General features: G+C 40.0%; 1 protein-coding gene across 3 annotated transcripts in view; it reads left to right on the plus strand.

Annotated features, from left to right (window-relative positions):
* Positions 1-27493, plus strand: part of STARD3NL (STARD3 N-terminal like) — a 50404-nt gene that overhangs the window by 14638 nt on the left and 8273 nt on the right. Inside the window, exons 2-8 of one of the 3 annotated variants that reach the window (XM_082633107.1) lie at positions 6758-6833; positions 12024-12306; positions 19536-19613; positions 22312-22389; positions 24306-24359; positions 24474-24591; positions 27264-27359. In XM_082633107.1, coding sequence (XP_082489233.1) covers positions 12082-12306; positions 19536-19613; positions 22312-22389; positions 24306-24359; positions 24474-24591; positions 27264-27359 — 649 coding nt within the window. In that variant the 5' untranslated portion in view covers positions 6758-6833; positions 12024-12081. The remainder of the gene's footprint in view (positions 1-6757; positions 6834-12023; positions 12307-19535; positions 19614-22311; positions 22390-24305; positions 24360-24473; positions 24592-27263; positions 27360-27493) is intronic. The other 2 variants (XM_082633108.1, XM_082633106.1) reach the window with 2 other exon arrangements.

Genomic DNA, 27493 nt, shown 5'->3' on the forward strand with positions numbered 1-27493 from the left:
TCATGGAACGTCTTAATTTTTCCAACATAAATTCCAGCATTACAGTCATTATTCATTTTTATGTTCAAGTCACCCAATCTGACCTGTGGGAACTCCTCATAGCCTACACAATTTTTTTTTTAATGATTATGGCTTTTTGTGCCTTCTCTTAAGAAATCTTTGCCTACAAAAAGGTTTTAAAAATATTCTCCTGCAAATTCTTATATCAGCTTTATATATTTAGCTTTTTTGCCTATGAGCCATCTTGAATTATTTTTTGCATAGTTTGAGTTAGGGTTTGAGTTTCATGGATTTTTTTCAATTCTGATATCTGGTTGTCTCAGCATCATACTTTCTTTTCTTGTTGGATTGCTTTGACATCTTTGTCAAAAGCAAAATCATATAAGTGTGGGTCTGTTTCTAGACTCTTCCTTATGTTCCATTGATCTATTTGTTGATCCTTATGCTAGGGCCACACTGCCTTCCTTACTGAAGTGTTATAGAAAGTCTTTAAGTAGTGTGTCTTCCAATTGTGTTCTTTTTCAAGATTGCTTTGGATATTCTCATTTCTTTGCATTTCTGTATACATTTTAGAATTAGCTTATCCATTTCTACCAAAAAAGCTTGATGAGATTATGATTGGGATTGAGTTGAATCTATAAATCAATTTGGGGAGAATTGAAATCTTAACAATATGAATTCTTCCAATCCATAAACATGGTCAGCTCTCTGTTTATTTTCATCTTCTTTGATTTCTCTCAGCAGTGTTTTATAGTTTTCAGTGTTGGGACCTTGCATATATTTTAAGTTTATCGCGTTACAGTGTTTTATGTTTTCGGTGCTATTTTAAAAGCACTCCATCCCCTCCTCATTTCTTCCTACTCCCAACTGCCCAGAATGGAGGGATTGGTTAACAGGTGAGTCACAACATCCTGAATAAGCTATTTTTTTGTTTTCTTTTGTTTTTTTGGTGTTTTTTGTTTTGTCTTAGTTTGTTTTTATCTAAAGTAGATCGAAAATAATCTTGAGGCAGCATGATCGAGGTCTGTGTACACTATTTTCTGAGAGGGGCAGAGAGGTGTAGAAGAATGAGAGGAAGCAAAAGCCTCCCTGAGAAAGTGACCTTTGAGTTAAGGCTTATTAGGATGGCAAAGAGTCATAGAGATAAGGAAAGTAGCACTCAAGGTAGGGAGAAAAATGCAAGCCGGGGTTGGTGAGAATGTGATTCCTTTAGGGAACTGCTTGTGATTTGTAGTATGGTGAAATGATTCTGGAGAGGTAGGCAGAAGTGGGCCACGTGTTAGGTTAGGCAAGATTAAGGAATTTGAGCTCTACCTGAAGGTCCCAGGAAACTTATAAATGATCGCATCAATTGAATTTGATCCCCTAAAAAATTTACAGGTGTTGGGTGAGAAATACCTTAGTTTATCAATAAATTCATTTTTCTAGTGTACCTTGACTTGCTTTGCCCATTTTTCTAATTGGATTTAAGGTTTTTATTATCTGTCTTTCAATACTCTCGTTTTGCTTCTAATGTTTTTGAATAGAGAAACTTGATTTTTACATATTCAGTTCTGTTTTCCATTGTAGATTGTCTTAGAAAGAATTCCACATCCTAAAATCATGTGTTATTTACCACAATTTCTTCTACTATGTAAACCATACAAATGATTTTGCTTTGTTAGCTTTTTAAGAAAATCTTCGGTATGTTTTGATATGTAGATTTCTTTCTCCATGTACTTGAATGACTGGTTAATAGTTTTATTCTTTTGCAACTGAATTTTGATGGTATCTTTATCATCTGTAGATATTTTTTGGTTTACACAAGTTTTTCCTTGCAGGAAAGCTTAGGGAAGTACAGGCCACACAGTGGCTTATTGGTAATGAGTTTTCCTTGGCCGTCAGTGTTTTAATTATTTTTTTAATTGAACTAATGCTTAATATTTTGGAAATTTCCTATGACAGTTAACATTTCTGGCTTCTACCGATAAATAACAGTATCCTCTATGTCCACACGTTTGGCCCTGGAATATTGGGCATACGTCCCTCTCCTGTTTGCCGGTTGTTCCTTGTCTCCCAACACTGATTGTCAGTTGCCCATTTTTGTTCAGCTTACTGTGGTGTTTTTTGCAATATCACATATTTTTCCCTAGGTCTCTTTCAAAGCCTGGAGAATAAGAGACTTGAGAGAGACACATTTTAAGAAAAGTGGAAGGTAGTGGATATCTATGCGGAAATGAAGAGTCCCATGAAGTTTGAAATTATGCCAGTCCTCCCAAATTCGATATTAGTCAAAACATACATAATTTCAAAGCTTTTTGGCTCAAATAAGTTGTAAGTTGTGTTCATGTGTGCTTTCGAAATGCAGTGAAACATTTCAGTGGGTAAACAGAAATATTTGCCTTCCGATTAGGTTTAGTTTTTTTTTTTTTTTAAATATGAGTTTTGACTTATTTTTGTGATGTTTCAGGAATACATTCTAATACGTGGGTCCTACTTGTGGGAGCTATTGTGAGGCTTAAATGACATAATGTATGTTAAGTACTCAGCACCAAGCCTGACTCAGTCTCAGTGTAAAGAAGCTATTGATTTTGTTAATATGTTAATATAAGGCATACACTATTACATAATATAATAATATGTTAATAGGTGGCATAGGTTTGTACTTATGTTCTTTTGTTCTTGTGTGTTCTTGTTCAGATAATGTTAGGATTATGCTAGCTTTATTTAATGATAGGATAGATAGCTTTTCTTTCTTTTTAATGTTCTGGAACAGTTTATAGGATTTTGTTTATCTTTTATTTAAAATTTTGAAATACCTGCCATGCTCTCTGACTCTCATTCCTTTGCTAGGTAATTCTTTGTCAACTTTTTCACTTTTCTTTTGGGGATGGTTCATTCTATTCAGGCGATCTATGTCTTCTTGATGTAATATATATATTTTTTCAGAGTATGGACTTTCTTTATGATTTTCAAATGTGATTAGTATAAAGTATCACTTACACTTTGAAAAATAAGCTCTCCTATTATGGGACTTGTATTCCTTTCCTAATGTCTCCTCCTGAATCTAGGTTTACCTATATTCCCTTTTAAAAGACTAATTTTGGGGTTTATTTATATTTTTTAAATTTGTGGAAATGTTCACCAATGTACAAAAGTAGAGGGTTTAATATAATGAATAACATTGTATTCATTCCTCAGATTGGAACAATTATTATTATTCTTCTTTTGCATTTATTTATTAATTGTACCCATTGTTTTTCTTTTTTATATTTTTTCCCATGGGGATAGAGTTTTTGTAACTTTATTGTTTAAATGCCTAATTCTTTAATTTTATTCTTTATTGAAAAGTAATTAGAGCACTTTAAGGAAGTCAATTTAATAAGCTTAACTTTGACAGCTTTCCACTGTCACTATTTTCTAAATAGTTTGTTTTAATTTTAAAATATTTTTATCTCAGTAGTTATTTTAGAAAATACTACTGTGTTATAAATTTCTATTTTATGCATTATTTGTTCTGTATTTAGCTCCTAATTGCAAGGCTTACTGAATTAGATTTTTTTTTTCGGTACCCGGGCCTCTCACTGTTGTGGCCTCTCCCGTTGCGGAGCACAGGCTCTGGACGTGCAGGCTCAGGGGCCATGGCTCAAGGGCCTAGCGGCTCCGCAGCACGTGGGATCTTCCCGGACCAGGGCACGAACCTGTGTCGCCTGCATCGGCAGGTGGACTCTCAACCACTGCGCCACCAGGGAAGACCTAGATTTTTTTTTTGATAGTCTAGTTTTCTGATCAATTCTGTAAACATGGCATATCTTCAAAATAGCACATAGTCTATGGTTGTAGGGTTGAAAAAATAATTATCTATCTTTAAAAAACTTACAGTATTCAAATAATCTGTATCCATGTTTGTATCTTTAAAATACTCAGTAGATTTTAAAAAGTAACCTTCAGAAACTTCCCATTTTGATTATAATCTATCACTAAGTAAGCTTTTGCAATTTTTTAGTATTTTTTTTTTTTGGAGTATAGTTGACTTACAATGTGTTAGTTTCAGGTGTACAGCAAAGTGAATCAGTTATACACATACATATATCCACTCTTTTTTAGATTCTTCATTTTTAAAGATGCATTTTGTATTTCTGTTCTTTCTGGTAAGGAATACATGGATACTGATTGGTAAATCTTAAACCTGATTTCAAATGTATTACACTTCTTAAATTTAAAAATATCAAATATTAGCTATACTTGCTTAGTTAAGAGTATATATATAAAAATCCTCAGAACTTAATTATACATCTTAAGTCTTCGAAGTTTTTGTGTACTTATTAAAAATCTTTAGCTGAACTATGTACCCTCCCCTGCTTTTTATTGAGTATGAACTCGTAATCATACCCAAATGCTTACAAGTCAGATTTAAAATAAGCAAATATTGGATCACCGTTGCATAATCAAGTTCAGTTACTCTAGCTTTGGGTTGAGCTTGGTAACTGTCATGTACTTAATAATTCTACTTAAGGAAAATTATTGATAATTATATGTAAGTTTATAAAGAGATATTGGAAGAATACTGGAGTGATGATACAACCTTTATATAATTCTCTTTTGAAACGTTACCACTTGCATACTATATACAGAATATGCTAATATTTTTTGGTGGCTAACCATCACTAAAATGGTCTCTGGATGATATCTCTAGAAGCTCCTAAAGAGCAATTTTGTACGATAAGGCCATTGAGGGTCGTCAGGAGACGTCCAGACATTTATCTCCCAAAAAGCTTCTCAGTGGCATCACGTTGGTGACTTTATTAGGTTTGAGTCCAGCCGTCTTTCTTGTTGACTGAGAAACCTGATTTGTCAGCGTGTGTATTCAGAGCCCAATGGAGAGTGGCTCTTTCTCACATGGGTAAACGTACATCTCAGAATCTCCAGTGAACACCATGACTGCCGTGTAGACTGAATATTTATTTCAAGCTGACCATTCTATTGTCTCCCTATCACATTTTAATAAGAAGGACAGAATTGTGAAAGCTTGTGGAAGGCATGTAGGGAATTATTAAACTGTTGAGTGACAAAAGGCACTGATGATACCCTGATGCCATCACACTAATGATAGGAATAGCAAGGCCAGTGGATTGAAGATACTTAGAAGCAAACAGACAAGGTGTCCCCACTTGAAGAGTGCCAGACTGGGCACAGGTGCCATTTGCTTGTGACACTCCTTTTCCTGTATTTTTGGGGCTGTCCTACCCTCTTTCTGATGGGCACATTCCCTCTTCACCTCTTTAGATCAGAACATATGTCCTGTCACCTTGTTCTTATGTCTTGGCCTATGAGCCGTTTTGCTTCTTTAAGGGCAGAGCGCATCTACTCTGATTCATTATGTGCAGATTTTATGGTTTAACTTTCAGAGGGCAGTATTATTTTAATTGTTTCAAAATTCTCTCCCCATTATAGTCCTAATGATACGGGCAAATCTATAAAAAGCCTAGCAGAGTTTCATACATACACTTAGATCTTTTTCTTCTTCTTTTTTAAAACATTCCACTCATTTTCAGTTGGAAAATCAATAGGAATCTGCTGGAACATTTTGATTCCTTGATTCAAGAAACAGTTTTTTCTTTAAAGTAATGCCAAACAATTGGTTGGGTGATTTTATTTAGATGCTCTGAAAAAAATTTTTTTTACTTATTAATTTAAAATAACTTTATTTTCCAGATTTCTTTATCCAGTAATTTCCTATTGCTACAACTACTAATCTGGATGTGATGTGTAGGTGTTTTAAAATTCAATCCAATAGTCTAGATTTTAGAAATGCTTTTCTAGACATTCTATTTAACTTGTAATACATAAAGCATAAAGTAAGCCAGGGCTGTTTTGAAATGTGAACATAATGGTAGCGGACATTTGCCAAAGACAGGTTTGTTTGTTCTTGATTTTATTAACCTTCCTGTAGTGCTTCATCGTGATAGTTCTCCAGCCCAGGAAGCTGGAATGTTACACAAATGCATCAACTCCCTAACCTCAGCCACTGCCAGGCTTTCTAAAGACACTTTGATCAGAGTTATATCAGGTCTTTACCTTCCAAGGTAAAATGGACATACCTATAGCATCAGTACCATGAAGGAGTACAGGATGATGAATCATACTTTTTTTGTTGCTTAGAACATCTTTACCACAAACCAACTTTATGATGTTTTAAAAACATAAGCAGATCATTTAAGAGGACACTAAATAAACGTTTTTAATTTATGAAAGTTTGAATAGTTGGTTGAATCTGACGTGTAGATTTCCCAGGTCTTCTTAGGCATGCAGAACTTTCCTTCTCTCATACTTTAGAATAGGAAGGTTGTCTTATTATGTGTTTCTGATGCTGTGGATTAGCTTCCTTCCCACAGCTCTCTCTTCTCTCTGCATGTTTACTTCTAAAGCATCTGTGTTTGTTAGTTATCATGCCTCTTTCTCATACTGGCAAAGTATGTTTATAAATGTCAGGTTACTCCCTGACATATGATTCCCATTCTCCACTTCTAGCTGTTTCATTTTGGAAACTGTGGGCTCTATACAGAGCTTTTAAAAACCATCATAAGCCAGGTCTCCTAACACGTGGTGGGCCTTGCAAGAAGAGAGTCAGATTGAGGTGCTTCTTGCCCCCAGAGGAACCCAGAACCGGGGTAGAGTGGGCACAGCTGGGGCAGCTCATGTCTTTAGGGACAAATCCAATGACTGCATCCCAGGGGCCATTTGAACACCTTCTGATGTCCCTCCTGTTCCCTTCTAGGAATCTGATGGAGAGGACAGAAGTGGAAGACCCGAGTCTTAATTCTAAGATATATCTTGAAATATCCCTCAGACGGGTGTGTCCTTATATAATCTGCGTAGGCCTCAGCTGCTACCTTTTTGGTTTTTCATCTGTAAGCAAACATTTACTTTAGAGGCGAGAATAATTTCGGTAACATAGATGAAGAAAGCTTTTTTAAAAATTTATTTATTTTTGGGTGTGCTGGGTCTTCATTGCTGAGTGCGGGCTTTCTCTGGTTGCAGCGAGTCGGGGCTACTCTTCATTGCAGTGTGTGGGCTTCTCATTGCAGTGGCTTCTCTTGTTGCGGAGCACGGGCTTCAGTAGTTGCAGCACGTGGACGCCAGAGCACGCGGGCTTCAGTAGTTGTGGCACGCCAGCTCAGTAGTTGTGGCTCGCGGGCTCTAGCGTGCAGGCTCAGCAGTTGTGGCGCACGGGCTTAGTTGCTCCGCGGCATGTGGGATCTTCCTGGACCAGGGCTCGAACCCGTGTCCCCTACATTGGCAGGGGTATTCTTAACCACTGCGCCACCAGGGAAGCCCCTGAAGAAAACTTTGAAAGAACAAGAAGAGACACGATCTGCGTGTGTAGGATTCTCTTTGCCTGTCAGACAGGGGGAATAGATCAGAATGGCAGACTCAGATGACTAGGTCGAGGCTGAGGCCAAGTGGAGAGTGTGGGCTCCATCTAAAGAGTTCAGCATCTTCTTGGCTTTATTCTTATGGTAAGGGAATGCAGGCCTGGCTATTCTGTGTCTTTTAACTTTTCCAGAGAAGCTAGACATCTGGAATTTTCGATGAAAGATCATTATTTAAAATGTTAGCAGTTAGTTCAAGATCTTTAGAAACACTGTACAAGACCAAGCAAAACATGTCTGTAAGCCAAATCTGCTCCACTGGCCTTTGGAAAAGATGATAAATATTTTTAGTGTCTGTTATTCTCAATTCTGTCTCTCTCAGAGGAGAACATACAGTGTCCTGCTGTGGCCGGAAGTAATGCAGAGGAGAAGGCTGGGTGCCTGGGTTGAGAGGCTTGGTTTGGCCGCCCCAGTAGGTGCCCAGAGGCCCTCTCCACTTCTCCCAGGAGAGACTGTGGGACTTCTGTAAAACGCTAGCAGTGGTAGCTACTGCGGTATAGCAGCTGCTGTTTACTATCTGGGTGGTAGCAATTCTGTGCTGAAGCAGATGGAGCTGAAGTTTTGTCTTAGCGTTGCAACCAGCCTGGGGACCAGTGCAGTAGTAACATCTCAGAGATGTAAGCTATTCTTTCTGGAAGCAGTTCTAGCAGTGTGCGATTAAGGGAAGAGAATACGGCAGAGAGCTGTGTGTTTGGGCTGAAGTGGCCCTCAGGTAAGGCAACAAGACCACCTGTGCCTGAGCTGTGCTGTGTCACGGGAGCCACCTGTGGAAAAATAAGAATGAATTACAAGTTTTTGCTAATTGCAGAATCAGAGCATGCATTGGAAAAATTAATATTCATCAATCAACCTATTTTTTCCTAATTATAACCCAGAACCTGTAAATCTCACATGGCTCCCCTTTGAAAAGCTGATGGAAGCAGCAGTCTCCCTTTCTAGAAAACTACAGGTAGTAAGGGAAATATTTTAGGCTTTGTGAACCATATAGTCTCTGTTGTGACTGTTCACCTCCGCCCTCTTCATGTGAAAGCGTCCATAGCAACCGATACCAACCATAGGACTGCATGTAGTAGTATTCTAATAAAACTCCATATTAAGAAACAAGCAGCCTGCAATGTTTGACTTACAGGCTATAGTTTGTTGACTCCTAATTTAGAACATTGACAGCTGTGGTAGATTGGAATATTTCTCAGCAAATATCCACTTACCTTCTGCTCCTCTTTGGATGGAATGTACATCTCAGCTCCATGCCCTTTGGGCTTGGCCTTGAGATATACCTTGACCTCTAGAATGTGAACAGGCATGTTGTATACAGAGATTGCAGCGTGTTTACATGGTCGAGCTTGTCCCCTGTGCTCTTGCCATTTGCCGTGAAGAGAACATGTAGTTTCTCCATGACTACTTCCCCATGTAGTCCTGGTCCAAGGGGAAGGACAAACAGGCAGCAGACTTAGACGCAACACAGTTTGAAGCCAAGGTCTGCTCTCCACTACCTGAAGCAGAGTTGCCAGCTGGGCCCAGACTAGACCAGCTGAACTGCAGGCACCCTGCAGATCCATGAGCTTGAGAACAAATGTAGATTGTTTTAAGCCATTGGGTTTGGGGGTAGTTTGTGAACACAGCATGATTGTAGAAATAACCAGCCAACACAGAGGAGGATAGTTACCCATCCAGATAAAACAATTATGATATGAATCTCTTTTTCAAAAACCAAAATAACAAAAGAGGATTCTCATCCCCTTACACAAATTCCAGTAAAAGATAAGGGGATGGTTTTCTTTATTTTCTAATTCTCCACCCCACTCCTTATCACCTTCCCCCCTCCCCATGCTTCTTCCATAGTTGGAATAAACCCTGCATTGTAGATTCGGTGTCCTGATGTACAGCTAATCAGAACTTAATACCCTCTTTAGAGAGGCATAGCTTTCCTCACGCCAACCCCAGAGAGGACTCAGTACAAGAACTGGATATTTAATACTTCCAATATTATATCTGGGAAAATATCCAAGCTTTTCCTCAGAAACAAACAGTGTGGTCTCCTCAGTTCAGCAGAGTTTTTTGAGAGCCCACTCGGCGTTAGTGTCTGTGCTAGATGCTAGACAGGATTTATCCAGTCAACATCTGTTTTGTTCTTGCTGTGTGCTGTGTACTGAGGTAGTCCCTGAGGACACAGGGATGTGCAAATCAAATTCAAGGCCTTCAAGGAGCGCTCCAGCTAGCAGGAGGGCAGGCAAGTAAGTGGATAATTAAGGCACAATGTGGTAAGCAATACCATAAGTGGCATATCCACAGTCCTAGGGGAGCTTGGAGGAGATGCACTTGGCCTTGCGTGGGGATTGGAATGTGGGGAGCATTTCAGGGAAGTCTTCTTGAAGGAACTGACACTTGAACTGAATCTTTCTGAAGGACATGGTTAGGATGAAATCCTATCATTGTAGAGTAGAAAGAGGCTTTAGAAGTCTCTTCCTCTTGACACATTAAAAGGAAGCTCTCTCTCCCTTTTAAAATTTACTTCTGTACCAGACAGAGATCAGTCTGATTAGAGTCAAGCTGCTGAGAGCAATCTGTGCAGTGGGTCACTTTATCATTGAAGCTATTGCAAGTAGTATCTATACATTCTAGCTAATTAGAAGTTATATATACACACGTCTGAAAAATAATGTAATGATCCTCATTTCCCAAGTCAGGTGTACAGCATTGTATGATGTCAGTTTTTTAGTTGGAAATAGCCTCAGATTTCTGGGGTGGGTGTTTTGCTTTGTTATCCTTTTTATTCATGAGGGGTGGGCTCAGGAAAGGAGGAATGAGTGAGACTAAGAAGATGATCCAATTACCTTGCAAATGATTTTCTTCCTAAAAACAGTCCTCAGTTTGAATTGTGAATTTGTTGATTTTTCTGTACAGTCTCGTGGCTTTAAATCATTGATACGACAATAAATTATCAAAAAGTGCGTACAGCCGTGTTAGTACTACTCAGCCCAAGAAAGAGGACTTGACCAAGCTTGCGCCCTCTTGTCACTTTTCCTTTCCTCTTGCTCAAAGGTAATCACTGACCCAGCCTCTAATGACATAGATCAATTTTTGCCTTGAAGGTCTACAGTTAAGTTCCTGTAGATTTCCAGAAGTAGGGTTACTAGATCAAGCAGTGTGATTATTTTGAAGTATCATAGCTCAAACTACATAACGAAATTGCTTTCAAAAATGCTATGTCGGGGTGGGATAGGGAGGGTGGGAGGGAGGGAGACGCAAGAGGGAAGGGATATGGGAACAGATGTATATGTATAACTGATTCACTTTGTTATAAAGCAGAAACTAACACACCGTTGTGAAGCAATTATACTCCAATAAAGTTGTAAAAAAATAATAATAATAAATAAATAAATAAATGCATTTTGGGAAAAAAATGCTATGTCATTAAGTCACCACATTGTATGAAAATGTGGAAAGGACTTTTGTTCCTGAGTGTGGGGAGGGAGAGAATTGAAGGTCCAGTGTGAAGATGTAGAATTCTGGACTGTGAATAGGACCAAATGGGACCATATTACTTTAGGGAAATTCCAGCAATGTCCTGAAATTGTGTCTCACTCACCTGGAAAATGTTCTTCTTTCTACTGGACATTGTCAGTCATTGTGGCAGAAAGGAGAGCAGGGTGAACCATGCTCTGGTTCTTAAGATCTGGATGCAGGTAACACACGTTACAGTGGCCACATTACACTGGCCAAAGAAGGGCACATGAATTCAGTAGAGCCAGGGGTATATAATCCTCCCATAGGGCGAGGTGGTGTAGGAAGAGAAACTACAATGTTTGGCAAAGAAAAATACCATCCATCATACTCTCTATTTGATGACTTTGCCTCATCCATGAGGAGATCAGATCATCCAGGTCTCCAGTCTTTTATTATAGAAGCACATGCTGGCCTTGCGGGGATGGGGGTCCTGCGTCTCCATATAGGACTGTGATTGTTGCAATTATCCGTGGGGTTATAACGGTAAACTAATGGTAAACTTTTTGAGGTATGCATACTTCTTTTCCAAGAAGAGGCCCGGAAACATGCTTATTCAGTAAGAGGTAATGGAAATGCTAAATTTGGTTTATTAGATACCTGTGGTGGAAGGCAATTCCTCTTTAGGAAACAGATTTTTTTTTTTATAGTGGGTTTACACGTTCTGGTTACATGCTCTCTGGGAAGCTATTCAGTAAATGTTTTCCTAGTCCATGGGTAGTGACACTGACAGGACTGTAGAGGTTTCCTCCCTGGCACAGCAAGGGAGCTGGCTTGGCTGGGTCACCCAGAGGCTTGCTCCAGGTTCCAGGCACACCTGTCTGTTGTTGACAGCCTGTTTTTACCCTATACTACTTACTATAAATGTGCATTCTTCTTTACTGATAGTCTTTCCCATAACAGTTTTTTTGGTATTGATAGTATTGATGGATAACATCAAGAATTGCTTCTCATTTCTCTTTCTCTCTATATCTTCATCAAGACAGAAATGTCTTCAGTTAAAAAACCCTGATGCTTAGTGAGATGGCCAGTCACACGGGGCAGGGGTGGCACTGTGGTATCAGGTGGGCTCTGATTTAACGTACGTTTCTCTTTCATTCCCCAAAGATTTCTTCTCTCTAGGGATGGTGAAGTTGGAGAGGGGATCCTTTAACCCTCCTGCAGGATGAACCCTGTGCCAGAAGACATGGAGAACACTCTCATGGGGAGTCAGACCTCGCACGCTTCCCTGCGCGACGTCCATTCCATCAACCCCACGCAACTCATGGCCAGGATTGAGTCCTATGAAGGAAGGGAAAAGAAAGGCATATCTGATGTCAGGAGGACTTTCTGTTTGTTTGTCACCTTTGACCTCTTATTTGTAACGTTACTGTGGATAATAGAGTTAAATGTAAGTGGTTTTTTTTTTTCATGACATTATACGAATTGTTTCCAGAGACAAAAAAAAAAACAAAACAGTTTTCTTATTTTTCACGTCATTTCTGTCTCATTTTCGTGAATTTCATCTTTTTTTCAAATGAGGCACCATTGGTCTTCTCCAGCTGATTTGGACCTTTCTTGTTTTTTTATGGTTATTATCAATATTTAAAACGAACCTGGTCAGTTTAAAATTCACTTTGTCTGCAATTATGAAAGTTGAATTCTTGGGGTTTTGCTCTATAACAGGAGTTGGCAAACTGCAGTCTGAGAGCTAAATTCAGGTGGCCTGGTTTTATAAATAAAGTTTTATTGGAACACAGCCCTGCCCATCTGTTTACATATTGTCTGTGGCTGGCTTTTGTGCTGAGTGGTTGAGTTGAGTAGTTTTGACAGAGTCCATCTGGCCCACAAAGGCAAAGTTTTTTATTCCCTGGCCCCTTTCAGAAAAAAACTGCTAATCATTGCTTTAAAAAATGTAACATGCTTCTGGAATATGTTTTAAATGTTGTATTTACTTTCTAGTTCCCATATCTAAGATTTTGCATGCCCTTATTTTTTATTTTTTTGCAAAAGATTATTTGTTCATATTTTATCAAAAAAAATCCTAGAGGCATTTGGAGTTTTGTCTCTATTTTGTCAAATTTTGTGGTTATAGTGCCAAATAATTGTCTAGACCAGTACTACCCAATAGAAATAGAATGCAAGCCTCATGTAATTTTAAGTTCTCTAACTGCTACGTTTAACAAAAATAAAAATAAGCAGGTGAAATTCATTTTAATAATATATTTTATTTAACCCAATATATCTGTTTTCTCCAAAGCCTCGGCTTTGACTGTTTACATTTCTTACCAACAAATAGGTGAACTCTTCCAGAATGCTTCCTCCCAAGCAAAACTTGTCTGTTTCCTTCACTTTCAGCAGTTCATTTATTTTCAAGAAACATTTGCTAAGGCCTGGGTAGCCATAGTTATTAGCTAGTGTTTATTATTAAGAGGTTACTCTTTGCTAGGCATGGTGCTAGGTGCTTTATAAGAAATTTATTAAAACAGAGAAAATATGAAAGGATGCTGAGATTCCTGTTGGAAAATGATTTTTAATTTTGCCTCATAATAGAAAGAGTCAATGTCTTAATCTAAACTCTGATTAATATTCTGATTCATAGCAGCAATTTTAGTTCTAGATTCTAGACTCTTAATAATTAGCATCATTGGATTCATTTAATTTCATCATAAATTCTAACAGAGTAATAAAACTTCATGAAAGCAGATATATACTTATATTCGAAAATTTAAAAAATTTAAACAAAAGAAGATAGATTTTTCCCAGAATCAAGGTCATATGCAGCACAAATCTGTTAAGTTTCTGTTTATAGATTTTTCCTTCTGTTAATCTAGCATTGTGGGTATGCCTTAGTTTTGTTTCAAACCAAAAAAGCCAGTGATATGACAACAGTAATTTAAAATGTCTCTTTTAACCATGGGTTCCATGTGTACACATTAAAGAATATATTTAAATTGATATATTTTAAAGGAGTAATATGTTTTCAAAACCAGCAGCTGTAGCGTGAGAGATCAAAAAGAAATGCATCTTTTAACAGGAAAGCTTAGCAGCAGTCTTAAGGAAGCACACTTAAAATTATTGCAGTGACAGCACAAAATGGAGGCATTCATTGGTTTGCCACTAATATGACCACTGAGTGTGCACTTAAGTTAGGGAAGCTATGGGATGGGGCCGTGGTGGGTCACGGGATTACACTACTCACTTCCCTCCTTTCTTACTGCTTCAAGGAAATTGAAATGGAAGTGAAGTAAGTGGGATGCACCCTGTTTCGTTCATCATAAGCAAGCTGTTCCATCCATATGCAACATTTTATAAATGAAAAATCACCAGACCTAGCATTAAGAAATTTGTTTCTATCCTTACTTTTCCACTGACTACCAGTTTCCCCATTTGTAAAAAAGAGTATATGATCTTTAAGACAGTATATCATGACTTTCTTAGCAAGGCTATTTTAAAAAAAAAGAAAACATTTAACTTTCTAGTTCTATTTGTTTTGAATTGTCAGTCCTGACCTGGGTTTTTCATTACACACTGTACCATACCTTTTCTTTTGTTGTCTGTCTCTGTAAATCTCTAATCACTCGGATCCACTGTTATTTTCACATGACTATGCGTTTACTGAGTGCCAAGGCATAGGCTTCTGATTCAGGTGTTGCAAGCTCCACAAAAAGTTACGTGAGCTTTAAAGTTTAGCTGAGGAGGTGTAACAGATACCTTATATTGCCTCCTACTGTTGATCTTTAAAACAGGAAAGAAACAGCATAAAGAGAGCTTAGGCCTTCAAAAGAGTATGGGGACCCAGCTGTTCTATGCAATCATAACAATAACCAAAATATTTTGCCTTCATATATGACTTCCAACTTAGCCACTTTTCCTCCTGGCTCCAGGGAGCTGACTGGCGCCAACCCAGCCTGGTGTGCAGGGCCTAGGCGAGCTGGAGCAGCCTAAGAGCACCTTGGTTCACTTTCCTGCTGGAAGACCTTGGGCCAGCTGATTTCTTTGGGCCAGTTGAAGAGATGGTTCTGGTTCTGTGTAGGACCTGCTGGTACACCCCTGAGTAGACTGGTTTCCCAAATTGGATCTAGAATTCACCATCAGTTTGATTTGCTTGAAGACTCTATTTCCTCTCCAAACTCTTTTACCCCAGGCTCTTTAGACTGACAGGGACAGGGATCAAAATGGCAGGAGAAGGGAAGTTGTTTTTCTTTTTCAGCTTTTGACACTGGTTGAGATTATGGTTCAAGAAAGACCTTTATCAGTGCTTATTGCCTGTCTTCTTATTTTCTAACTGGTATACCAGAAAGTGTCAGAATGCTTCTAATTTGTCCCAGAGCTGTCATGGCCAACTCTGTGGCCTCAGGCAAGCCATGTAAGTTCTCTGAGCCTTGGTTTCTCAGTCAGTTAACTGAGCTAATACCTGTCTTGCCTTCCTTGTGAATTCTTGTGAGGAGCAAATAAAAAGATATATCCCGCAGCCCCTTGGCAGTTATGAAGCTCTATATAACTATAGATTATGTAATTTACTATTAGCCAAATAAATTCTACCCAGAAAGAGAAAAAACAAGTTGGTTATTAATCTCTCTCTATTGTTACACTTATGTTTCAGGTATTTATTATCCTACTGATTCTGATTCTGATTCTGATTTTATTACCCCACTGTCATTATGTTCTATAGTTAAACTGTGATGACCCATGATAACAAAAGCTCACTGGGAGAGTTCAGTGGGTTGGAATTATCTGAAGAGTGGAATTGGGGATAGAAGGGTGATCTAGGATTGGATGGTGGGACCAATAGGGAGAGGGTTTCGAGATGGAGGTGAACAGAAGCACTGAGGCAAGACTGTTGTGCTTATGCAGGTGTGTGTGTGTGTGTTTTGGAGGGGACAAAGGCAGATGCAGAGAAAATATTAGCCTGGCTAGAAATAAGGTGCCTATAGGAAATGAAATTGCCTAGGTAACCTGGTTCTAAACAATTGAAATTCTTAAAGGGCTACATGGAAGTGTTGGACTTACCTCAGTTGTGAGCTGAGATAGGTTCTAGAGCAGATTGAAAAACACGGCTTTGAGATGTTCCAGAGGTCACTGACTCACATTCCACATTACATCACAACCTACCTGCTATGTCGATTTGGACGCTTAACTTGACATTGCTCCCCGATGACACATACACACACCCACTTCTTTATCAGTAAAAAAATACCCTGATGCTCAGGCCAAAGGTGAAGAATCATCCCTGATTGATTTGCTTGTTTGTTTTGTATTTCTCATGCCCCCTGTCCAATCTAAAAGTAAGTCCTGTCAAATCTGCCTGCAAAATATACTCACAATGTGATCCCTTCTCTCCATTTCTACCATTGCCCCCCTCGACCAAGCCAACATTACTACTCATCCAAACTACTGCACCCTGTCTGTGCCTGACCAGTTTGCCTGCTTCCACACTTGCCCTCCCAAAATCCATTCTCCTGATAGAATCCAGAGTGACGATTAAAAGTAAAAACGTAAATCAGATGTTACTTTCTGTTTAAAACCCTTCATGGACTTAACCGGAGCACTTAGCATAAAGTCCAAATGCTGAAACTTGGCTTGCAAAGCCCCCCAGAAGCCAACCCAGACTTCCTTTCCCACCCTCTGTTCCTGGCCCACCCAGATCAGCCAGACTTCTGTTCTCAGAATGGAACAAGCCCTCTTCTGTCTTAGACCTTAATACTAGTTCCTTCTAGATGAAATGGTTAATTTCCTTTATCTTGATGTAGATTTCAACTTAGCATGCTGGTATCAGTTTAAATGTCACGAAGAGAAGACTTCCATGACCACCCAACCCAACGGACTCAACTATTATTCCATCACACTGTCCTGTTTCTGTCCTCTTTGTAGCACTGATTTTCTTATGTGTCTCTATCTCCACTTGCTAGCATGGAAGCTCCATAAAGGCAGATATATTGTTTTGTTTACTGGAGTATTTCCTGTGTTTAGAACAGTCCTTGGCATTCACTAGGTGCTCAACAGATATTTGGTGAATGGATCAAGATCATGGCCGTGGTTTGCAGATTAGGATAAATTCCGGGCAGACTGACAGTAAGAACATTAACTCAGAAACTGCTGAAGGAGCCCCATGGAAGGTGGTAGGAGTAGAAAAGGAGCAGCTCACTTGAGAGACATACTAAAGGAAGAAATATCAGACGATTTGTTGATAGGCTGATTTTATCACCCCCAGTATCCAAAGATGACTCTTAAGATTTCTAAGGATGGAGCCTAGAATAACAGTACCAGCTCTGGCAGAACTCTGATTGGGAAGGGGTTCCATGTGAAACTAAAGATGAATCTGGGACACCTTGTGCTAGAGATGACGAAGATTTTGAAATAATTTAGAGTACAAGATGGGCTAGAAACGTAGATTTTAGATTTCTATATTTAAAGGCAACACGAAATCAGGGAATCTTAAAGTATATGGATACCGAAGAGAACCCTTTTCTACTGGCTAGTTATTGAACTGTTATCAGCAGCTTTAATTCCTGTTCTGTCAGCCTGGAGGGGTAACTTCTATGTGGTAGAGAACTCCTCTTTGCCGTAGGCTACTTGGAATAATCTTTTTAAAAAATATGTTGGATATTGGTAAGTTTCCTTAGTCTGAAAAGACATAGCAGTGAGACTAGACAGTTGGTTGGCTTTGAATTCTCCTTGCTCCCAGGTTTTCAATTCTATTCATTTGGAAAGGTCTACCTATAGTCAGGCAGGTCTGTAGGCAACCTGAACAAATTACACAGAAGTCTGAGCCTCCTTAAGGGGTTTAAAGTACAGAATAGTGTTTATGGTATACTCCATTTTCATAACAAGTACAGTTGACCCTTGACCCCAGCATGCCAGGGATGGGGACAGTAATCTTTGTATAATCTGTAGCCAGCCCTCCGTATCTGAGGTTCCTCCACAACCACGGATTCAACCAACCATGGACCATGTAGTACTGTAGTATTTACTATTGCAAAATATCCACGTGTAAGTGGACCCGTGCAGTCCAAACCCCTGTTGCTTAAGGGTCAACTGTACTTGAAAAGGTATCTAAGCCAAGAGAATCCTTTCCTTTTGGCAACTTTTATTCTAATTTGACCAATTAGCAAACCTTGCAAAGGTATTCCTTATTGATTTTTTTTCCCCTTTTTTCTTTTACCCAGGTCTTGGGTTAATTGCCCTCTAATTTGCCCTTCTCAGACCAGCTACACTGGTTTGCCAGGACCAGCAATGTCTGTGCTCTAGATCAGAACCGTGAATTTACTGTTGTACATCATGTTCCCTATTAGCAGCTAATCCACGGGCCCTCGCCTTACAGAGGGTCTGCTTAGAATGCTGCATCGCTGCCACGCATACGTTCCCTTCCTTGATTAGTATTCTATATAGTTCGATATGCAGAATTTTGAACTTGATCATTTAAAATTCATCTTGATAGGAGAATTGGGAGAGGACAGAAAATTTATCGTATTAGGTTTAATTTTCATCATCTACTATAACTTTCTCACATAGGTCTAATCTGGTCCTTATTTTGTTATCTATTCAAGTTAAAATATATACGTATACATATAAGTTGATAAGAGTGCAGAATTTTAAAGTGCTAGGAGCAACCAGGAGATTTTTTACACTTCTATCCTGTGTCATGATAACTGTCGTCATGGATGTGTGCTCAGAGATCAGGGGACCACTTGACCTTCCAAGACTTAAAATAGTGCAGTGGTCAGAAAGTGAGGGGAGCCCTGGATAAATGTTAATTTTCTTCTTTAAAAATATGTTTGTATATACAATGGAATATCACTCAGCCATAAAAAGAAACAAAATTGAGTTGTCTGTAATGAGGTGGAAGGACCTAGAGTCTGTCATACAGAGTGAAGTAAGTCAGAAAGAGAAAGACAAATACCGTATGCTAACACATATATATGGAATTAAAAAAAAAATGGTTCTGAAGAACCTAGGGGCAGGACAGGAGTGAAGACACAGATGTAGAGAATGGACTTGAGGACACGGGGAGGGGGAAGGGTAAGCTGGGACAAAGTGAGAGAGTGGCATGGACATATATACACTACCAAATGTAAAATAGATAGCTAGTGGGAAGCAGCCGCATAGCACAGGGAGATCAGCTCGGTGCTTTGTGACCACCTAGAGGGGTGGGATAGGGAGGGTGGGAGGGAGACGCAAGAGGGAGGAGATATGGGAACATATGTATACATATAACTGATCCACTTTGTTATAGAGCAGCAACTAACACACCATTGTAAAGCAATTATACTCCAATAAAGATGTTAAAAAATAATAATAATAAAAATATATGTTTGTGTGATTGAAGACTTTATCTTACAAGAGAAAAAAAGTTAGTTTTCACATTTAACATTTCAGTTTACCAAAATATGAACTACAAGAAACGGCACTGTTCGTCATTATATATTTATATTTGTTGAACAAATGAATTCAGAATTCAAGTGGGAAATGCTCTTCAGCATTTTTCTATTCGAATTATGAGCGTTCTTTTCTCCCATATTTTAACATTTCTGGGTTAGGAGAAGGCAGAAAAGTGTATGCAAAACCTTACTTGTATGTTCTCTTGTATTATTTTCACACATAACTCTCCTCATCTTTACTTCTTCCTCTCCTTCCCAGGTGAATGGAGGTATTGAGAACACGTTAGAGAAAGAGGTGGTGCAGTATGACTACTACTCTTCTTATTTTGATATATTTGTAAGTATTCTCTGTTGTAGGTTTCATTTTGGACATGATGAAACTAACCAAAAGGCAGATTTCCTGTCAGTAGACCTCAGATTCTATGCCATTCTTTTTTCCTCTTTTAAACATTATCTTTCCTTTTTCCTTATTCTTGGACCATTCAGTGTGCACTCTCTCCCTCTCTCTCTCTCTCTCTCTCTCTCTCTCTCTCTCTCTCTCTCTCTCTCTCTCTCTCTAAGGAATTGCCTGGTCATCTCAAGGAAAAAAAATGATTAATGAGAACTACAGGAGCATAGCAGAAGAAGCCATTCTGATTTTCCTTTATTCTTTAAAATGGCTGAGATAGACGCCACTGACAGACCCTAATCACTGAAAGGAAAATGTACCTGTTTACATAATAACACATGAAAATGCCATTCCTTTTCTGTCTTGAGATAGATTGCTGTGTATATTTTAAAAAATTCTGTTTCATTTTTCCATAATAGGAGTTTTTGAGAAAAGTGATATATTGATAATCTTGGGCAAAACTAGTCAGTTGTAGAATTATATAGATGCAGTTATCTGTAGATGAGGCAGTATCTTTCCAGGACACACTGTGACTTTGGTTGGGTTTAATACATCTCACGGTATCTCTTTATAGGTGATAGTGTAAGTCAGTCCGATTCTAACATTGTGTTAGACACAACATAGGCAATTAAAATTCATAAAGAATCCCCCCCCTAAATTCATTTTAACTACTTTACTCACTATCTTTAGAAGCTGTGTGCACAATGGATAAGACCCTTGAATTCAGAAAAACCTGGGTTTGATTCACAGCAGTATCACTCATTGTATATCTTTGAATATATTAGGTCTAAACTTCAGTTTCCTCATATGTGAAATGAGATCATCATCGTTCTGAAGAGTAAATGAAATAATACCTGGAAAGCACTTAAGCCCAATGATAGGTATGTCCTAGGAGCTCAGAGACTCACCTGCAATCACGGTTATTATCATCATTAGTTTTGGATGAAGAGTATTACTGATTATATTTTCTAGTGGTTTTCATACTACTCTAAAAAGTCTTGTTTTGTTTTGTGTTTCCCACACTCACTGCAGAAGTATGTATGAGGAAAGAGACGGGGTTCCCAGTAAATAGAGATCAGGGTTCATGTCATCACCCCCTTGCAATCTGAGTAATTCCATTTTCATTTGTACGGTATGTTAGGGTTCCAATAAGATTGTTTTGTAAAAGTGTTTGGCTGCTACAGAATATTTGGAACACCACTGATATAATTTAATCTCCTTTTCCAGATGAAGAAATTGAGTCTCATGGTTCAGTGTCTTGACCTACCTCAGGTCACTGAACTTGGTGGCGGAGCATGTGAGATCCCAAACCTCTTGATAATTTTTTCCTGTAAAACTATTGACATAGAATAACAAAATTGACTTCTCTTTTTCCTTTTATTTCCCCTGTTGAATTTATCTTAACATAGTCTGAGCCAGGACTTACCGGGAAGCCAAGTTAATCCACTGGCCAGATCTCCAAGGACTGTCTGAACTCTGCTTAGGGAATTAATGATATTGGACAAATAGGTGGGACCTATTAGCTCAGCTTGGCAAGACTGTCATGCCTGGCCCTGGAAATGGACACAGCCTCCAGGAAACCTTGGGATCTGGGAGACTTTGAGATAGAGGAATAAAGATTTATACCTTTGCCAAGTCCAGAATGCAGAGATAGGGGTAGGATACATAGAGAAACTAAATGGTTAGCAGGTTATTAGAAAACACGTGTTTAATGAAAGCAGAAAATTAAAACAAAAACAACTGCAAAGTTCATTTATGTGAAAGGATCTTCAGTGAGGTCACCCAGCCAGTGGCAGCAAAGAAGTTGTCAGCCTCCAGCCTTTCAGTAGTTGTGATTAGTGAGGAACTTTGGGCCAACCCCCTACCCTGAGGCATTGCTCCAGAGCCACCTGACTTCCCCCTACTCAGAATAAGTATGTTTTCCAAGTAAAATTAGTAAAGTTTTATTCCGTGTTTATTCCTTAGTAGAATTACTGAGACACCTAAGGCATAGTGGATAAGAGCCTGGTCTTTGGACTCAAGCTACCAGGGTTCAAATCGTGGCTTCCTCACTAAGAGTTGTGTGGCCTTGGACAATTTTTCTGTCCATCTTAATGACAGTTGACTCATGGGATTGCTGGGCTGGGGGGATTACATGGGATAATTATGCACATGAAATGTTTCACAAAAGTCCCTGAACCACCCTGAAAAATCAGAGGGCAGGTCCTGGGATAGCAGAACTCTCCCAACACCCCAGTAACTCAGAGCTTTACAGTGGACTTCACTAAGAATCTGGTATCTTCCAAAAAGTCAGTATTTGTACTTGGAGTGAAAAGGTACTGGAACGGAAACTTTCAAAGCATTTTCTCCAACCTTAAAAGGATATCAGAATATATATAGGGACTTAAGTAGAAAGGAAAAATAAACATCTAACTATATATTCTTTTGTTGATAATGGGAAGTTGATTTGAATCCCTCTTTGGGCGGTATTCCATAAATTCTAGAACAGAGGATCCTAAACGCTGGTCTGTAGACCAGTACCCATCTGTGACAGTTTTCAGCTAAATCAGAACAATGAAGACACTTTGGTGGGTTCTTCCTAAAACCCAATGACTTTGCCTTTGTGTATATTCCTTAAAACTTATCTTGTCTTTTCTTTTTAATACAGCTTTTGGCAGTTTTTCGGTTTAAAGTGTTAATACTTGCATATGCCGTGTGCAGACTGCGCCATTGGTGGGCCATAGCGGTGAGTACGCCTGGTGAGTGGTCCCTCCCCTCCGATTTTGGTGGCTGGGGCCTGCTCACAAGAGGGCTGAGCTGCGGGCAGATGTGGATTCCATCTGGGTTGGATTCCTCTTGCTTTTCCTGAGTCCCTGTCCTCCACACCTCAGTAGGTTTCACTCTCTGGGGCTTCTTTCCAAAGGTAATGAGTAACTAGCCTTGTCGCTATGGAGACTGAGACAAGTGAGGAATCTAGGGGCCGACCCGTGACTGTGGTCCAAGCATCAGCCCACCCTCTACCTCATTATGCAAACGAGAGATGAGTTCCGTCCCTCTGTCACGAAGCGATTTGCACAATTTCCTCTCGGGTTGAAACTGCTTGGTGATTTTTCACGACTTGCTCTCCGCTTATTTTGATCACTGCCTTCCTCACGGTGTTATCCCCCTCGCTCCAGTCTTAAAGGGGAAAGCTCCCTTTTTATGGTTGCCTTCGGGCTTCTTGAAGACAGTGGCAGTTTTTAACTCCCCTCTGTTTCCTGGCCTCCAGCCCAGAGCTTTGGCACAAGCTCTTCACCCTCAATAGATATTTATTGATTGAGAGAAGAATTACAAGCAGTTCTGCCTGAATTATTTCCCCTGTTTCCATGGACTTCTAAACAGTCACCTTGTTGAGAGCTCTAACGAGGCAGGTATATGGGGGGTGTTGAAGTCCTCAGACTGGAGAGACATGGGCAGGACCAACCTGCCGTCCTGCTTCTGGAAGGTGAGACCTCAGTCTGTGTGGGACCGGCATGGGCTTGTCCAGCTGGGCATGGGTTTGTGCGCTGTCCTAAGGGGGAGCCCCCCAGGGACCGCGTCTGCCTGGGCCGTCTCTTCTGAGCATCCACAGAATCCCAGGGCTGCTGTCAGACCGTCCATTGAGTCCCAAGCTCACGGTTCATGGATGCGGGCTGACAGTTTCAGCCGGACTTGACTCCCTTTACCGTGTACGCTGTTGCCGATACCAAACGGCTGTGATGGCTATCCCTTACCCACTGTCTGCAGCAGCCCCAATTTGGGCCGTTCTATTCCAGTCTCCATGATGTGCACTGGTATTTGTCAGACCATCTGTCTCAGTGTTTGTTTCAGGAAAGTGGTTGACGTGCAATGAGAGTTTTAAGAGAGTTTCTTCAATCTCTTCTTTGAAATGATCAACAAAGGGACAGGTCACATTTAGCACAGCCATTTTATTGGTTTTGATTCTCGTTTTAAAAAACGTTTACAGAGAGGGGGCCAGGCAGCTGGTACCTGAAGAGCACTTAGTGTCAGCCTGTAAAGTTAATTAGTATCAGAATGTAAAAAGCCTCCCCTCCCGTGTTGTGTGTGTGTGTATGTGTGTGTCTGGCTAGTGTGTGTGTGTGTGTGTATGTTTTGTTTTGCTGGCAAAACTAACTCTGCAACTTTGTCAACACTAAGCATGATGCCTGATGTTCCCCAACCTCCGTTTTGTCAGGCATGGCTGCTGTTGGCACTCACTTTGGTCAGGTTTCATATTGCTACAAATATTAGTCGAAGGATGGAGAGACAAACCCCAAGTGCTGTGGGATTGTCTCTGGGCTTCCCAAGCCCTGGAGGAGGCTTGCCTCTCTATTTCACTGGTCCTTTCTCCTATGCCGATAGCATCTTTGCATGTTGTACCCTCTAGTGGACAAAACAGTTTCCCAACACACAGCGCGTGGGTGAAGGGAAACCTCAAGCTGCCAGTCAGGGCTCGTGTGCCACGTGGAAGCCCACTTTGCCCCCGTCTGGTTTAGGGGATAGAGTGACATGGGAGGGAGCTGGGTGAGACAGACCCTTTCAGGCATTACCTGCTCCTGGCTCAGATGGGTCTCTTGCTTGAGGAAGGTGCCTTCAGAGTGTAAAATATCGAATTTGAACGCTGCTGGATTATGTGTCTTTCAGTTGACGACAGCAGTGACCAGTGCCTTTTTACTAGCAAAAGTGATCCTCTCAAAGGTATGGCTTTCCGCTTTTTCTGTGCCGTGACCATCTGTACTGACATAGCTGCGTTCTCCAGGGTGAGCTCATGGTAACTGCGTTTCTCTCTCCTGGTCACGTCTGTTCTTCCAGCTTTTCTCTCAAGGGGCTTTCGGCTATGTGCTGCCCATCATTTCCTTCATCCTTGCCTGGATCGAGACGTGGTTCCTGGATTTCAAGGTGTTACCTCAAGAGGCAGAAGAAGAAAACAGTAAGTTTCTCTCCAAGTTCCCCTCCTGAGACTGGCCAGGCTGGGAGGAGGGGCTGCAGAGGTCCGTCTTTGTTTGTTTTAATTTTTATTTATATTGGAACAGAGTTGATTTACAGTGCTGTGTTAGTTTCAGCTGTACAGCAAAGTGATTTAGTTATACATATACATATATCTATTCTTTTCCAGATTCTTTTCCCAGATAGGTTATTACAGAGTACTGAGTAGAGTTCCCTGTGCTGTACAGTAGGTCCTTGTTGATTATCTGTTTTATATATAGTAGTGTGTGTATGTTAATTCCAACCTCCTAATTTATCCCTCCCCCCACCTTTCCCCTTTGGTAACTATACATTCGTTTTCTAAGTCTGTGAGTCTGTGTCCCTTTTGTAAATAAGTTTATTTGTATCATTTTTAGATTCCACATATAAGTGGTATCATGATATTGGTCTTTCTCTGTCTGACTTACTTCACTCAGTATGCTAATCTCTATGTCCATCCATGTTGCTGCAAATGGCATTATTTCATTCCTTTTTATGGCTGAGTAGTATTCCATTGTATATATGTACCACATTTTCCTTATCCATTCCTCTGTCCATGGACATTTAGGTTGATTCCACGTCTTGGTTATTGTAAATAGTGTTGCAGTGAACATTGGGGTGTGTGTATCTTTTCGAATTACGGTTTTTCCAGGAGTGGAATTGCTGGATCATATGATAGCTTTATTTTTAGTTTTTTAAGTGTACTCCATACTGTTCTCCATAGTGTCTGGAACAATTTACATTCCCACCAACAGTGTAGGAGGGTTCAGAGATCTGGCTTTGCATGGAGCTCTGGGTGCAGTTAGGCAGATCACGTCTCCACCCTGCAGGGCTGCAGCAGACATCGAGGGAAGGGTTGGGTGAAAGGACAGGGACAGGGTGTGGCTCCTCACTCCAGCTGTTAGGCCAGGCTTCCCCGGAAGGAAGTGTGAACACTGGTGGAAAAGACATTCCAGCAGCAACAACAGCCAACACCTCCTTCTCCTCGGACAGGTTGACCTTTTCTCCCTGTCGGTAATAACTGGAGGACACAAAGCATTTTGTGCCGAGATAGCAATTCTACATAGAAGTCCTCAATTTTCCAGAGTCTCCCATTGCTGTCCATCCCACAGGTGGTGCCTTTGAATGGGCCACAGTGTGAATAACAGCTGAGTGCCTACAGGGGGACGGTTTGATGGAGAGGAGGGAGTTAGCCAGCTGGAAATGTTCACCCATCTCAGGCTTTCCAGTCCTCTTCTGAGGAGCAGAGTGAGAGCTGACGTTATGTAGTCATGAGTCCTGTCAAGGCTGTTATAATCTCTCTGTGTGGCTTTGAGCATCACTGGATATTCACTGGGAAATCCAAATGATTGATTGAGCTATAGGATGAACTATGGGGCTGAAATTCTTCTCTGCATGATGGCCTCAGTGAAAGCCTGCACATCCCACCTACCCTCTTAGAGGTGATATAATCAAAGTTCAATGCAGAGACCCGGGCAGTTTCAAGACATGCTGTTTTTATGCTCTGTCAGTCATCTGGCTGGATTTGCCCTGCCTAATAGGAAAAAAAAAATCCTTGTGTCTTATAGAAAGTTAAGCATGATTGTAACCTCAAGATACAGCAGAAGGGAAAATAACCTTGCAAGTGGTTTTATTTTTCAAAAGCTCATATACAAAGAAGAGATCTAGAAGAAAAGAATTATAATTTCTAGTGTAGATTTTAAAACACATGAATCAGACCAAGATCCATCTTCTATTCTGTGCCCTCTGTTCCTTTATGAAAATGTATTGTGAAAAGGGGACAAATAAAGCTAACGGAAGCCACTTTTTAAAAAAGTTGTAAATAGAGGACTTCCCTGGTGGTCCTGTGGTTAGCACTCTGCGTGTCCACTGCAGGGGGCACAGGTTCGATCCCTGGTTGGGGAACTAAGATCCCCCTGCCGCATGGCACAGCCAAAAATAAAAAATAAAAAGTTGTATATAAACATCAAACTGAACTTTATTGAAAGCATTATCAACTGTTAATGTGACTGAGGCTTGCATGCCTATGTGATTAAACCAAACTCAAAGTAACTAATAAAGCAGAACATATAATTAATGAAAAAATTGAAAACAGCACTTATTTTCACTGTAGCATGTATTACATGCATACCCGGCACCTGCTATTTGGCACGGTGCTTCCTCTAGCTTTATCTCGGTGTTAACTCAGCTTCAGCCAGAAGAACTCACTGTCAACAGCCTCTCTCATCATGTGCTAGTGCTTTGATGCTTTACGTCTGCCATTTCTCTAACCAGACACAGATGTAAAGCATGACCAGGTTTTTTGTTTGGCTTTGTGCTTTGGTTTTGATGTTGTTGATTTCTATAGGGAAGTAGGTTATTTCCAAAGGGAAAGATGCTATAAATATGGAGCCAAAGAATCCCATGAGTAACATGAAGCAATTTATTTTAACTAGTTGAAATCTGTCCTTATTGTACTGGTTCATATAGTTTATTAATAACACTTTGTTTTTGGTTGAAAGATTTTCAGAGTACCCTTCCTGCTAAGAGTTTTTTTTTTTTAATGTAATAGTAACACCATTTTATTGTGATTAACCTGACCACTAAGCTACCAGAACACTGACATCATTCCCAGTATCTGAATTTCTTCTCTTCCAGGACTGCTGATAGTTCAGGATGCCTCGGAGAGGGCAGCACTGATACCTGGTGGTCTTTCTGATGGTCAGTTTTATTCTCCTCCTGAATCCGAAGCAGGTACAAAATTTGATTATCATTTGCGTCTTTGTCCATCATTCAGGACTCGGTCCCCCTCTCCCCCTCACTACCCCCTCTACTTCTCAATACGCTTAGCAAACATTTAACCTACCAGGCATTTAGATTGTGAATAT

The sequence above is a fragment of the Mesoplodon mirus genome (genome assembly GCF_964341445.2).
Source record: "Mesoplodon mirus genome assembly, chromosome: 9".
Taxonomy (NCBI): Eukaryota; Metazoa; Chordata; class Mammalia; order Artiodactyla; family Ziphiidae; genus Mesoplodon; species Mesoplodon mirus.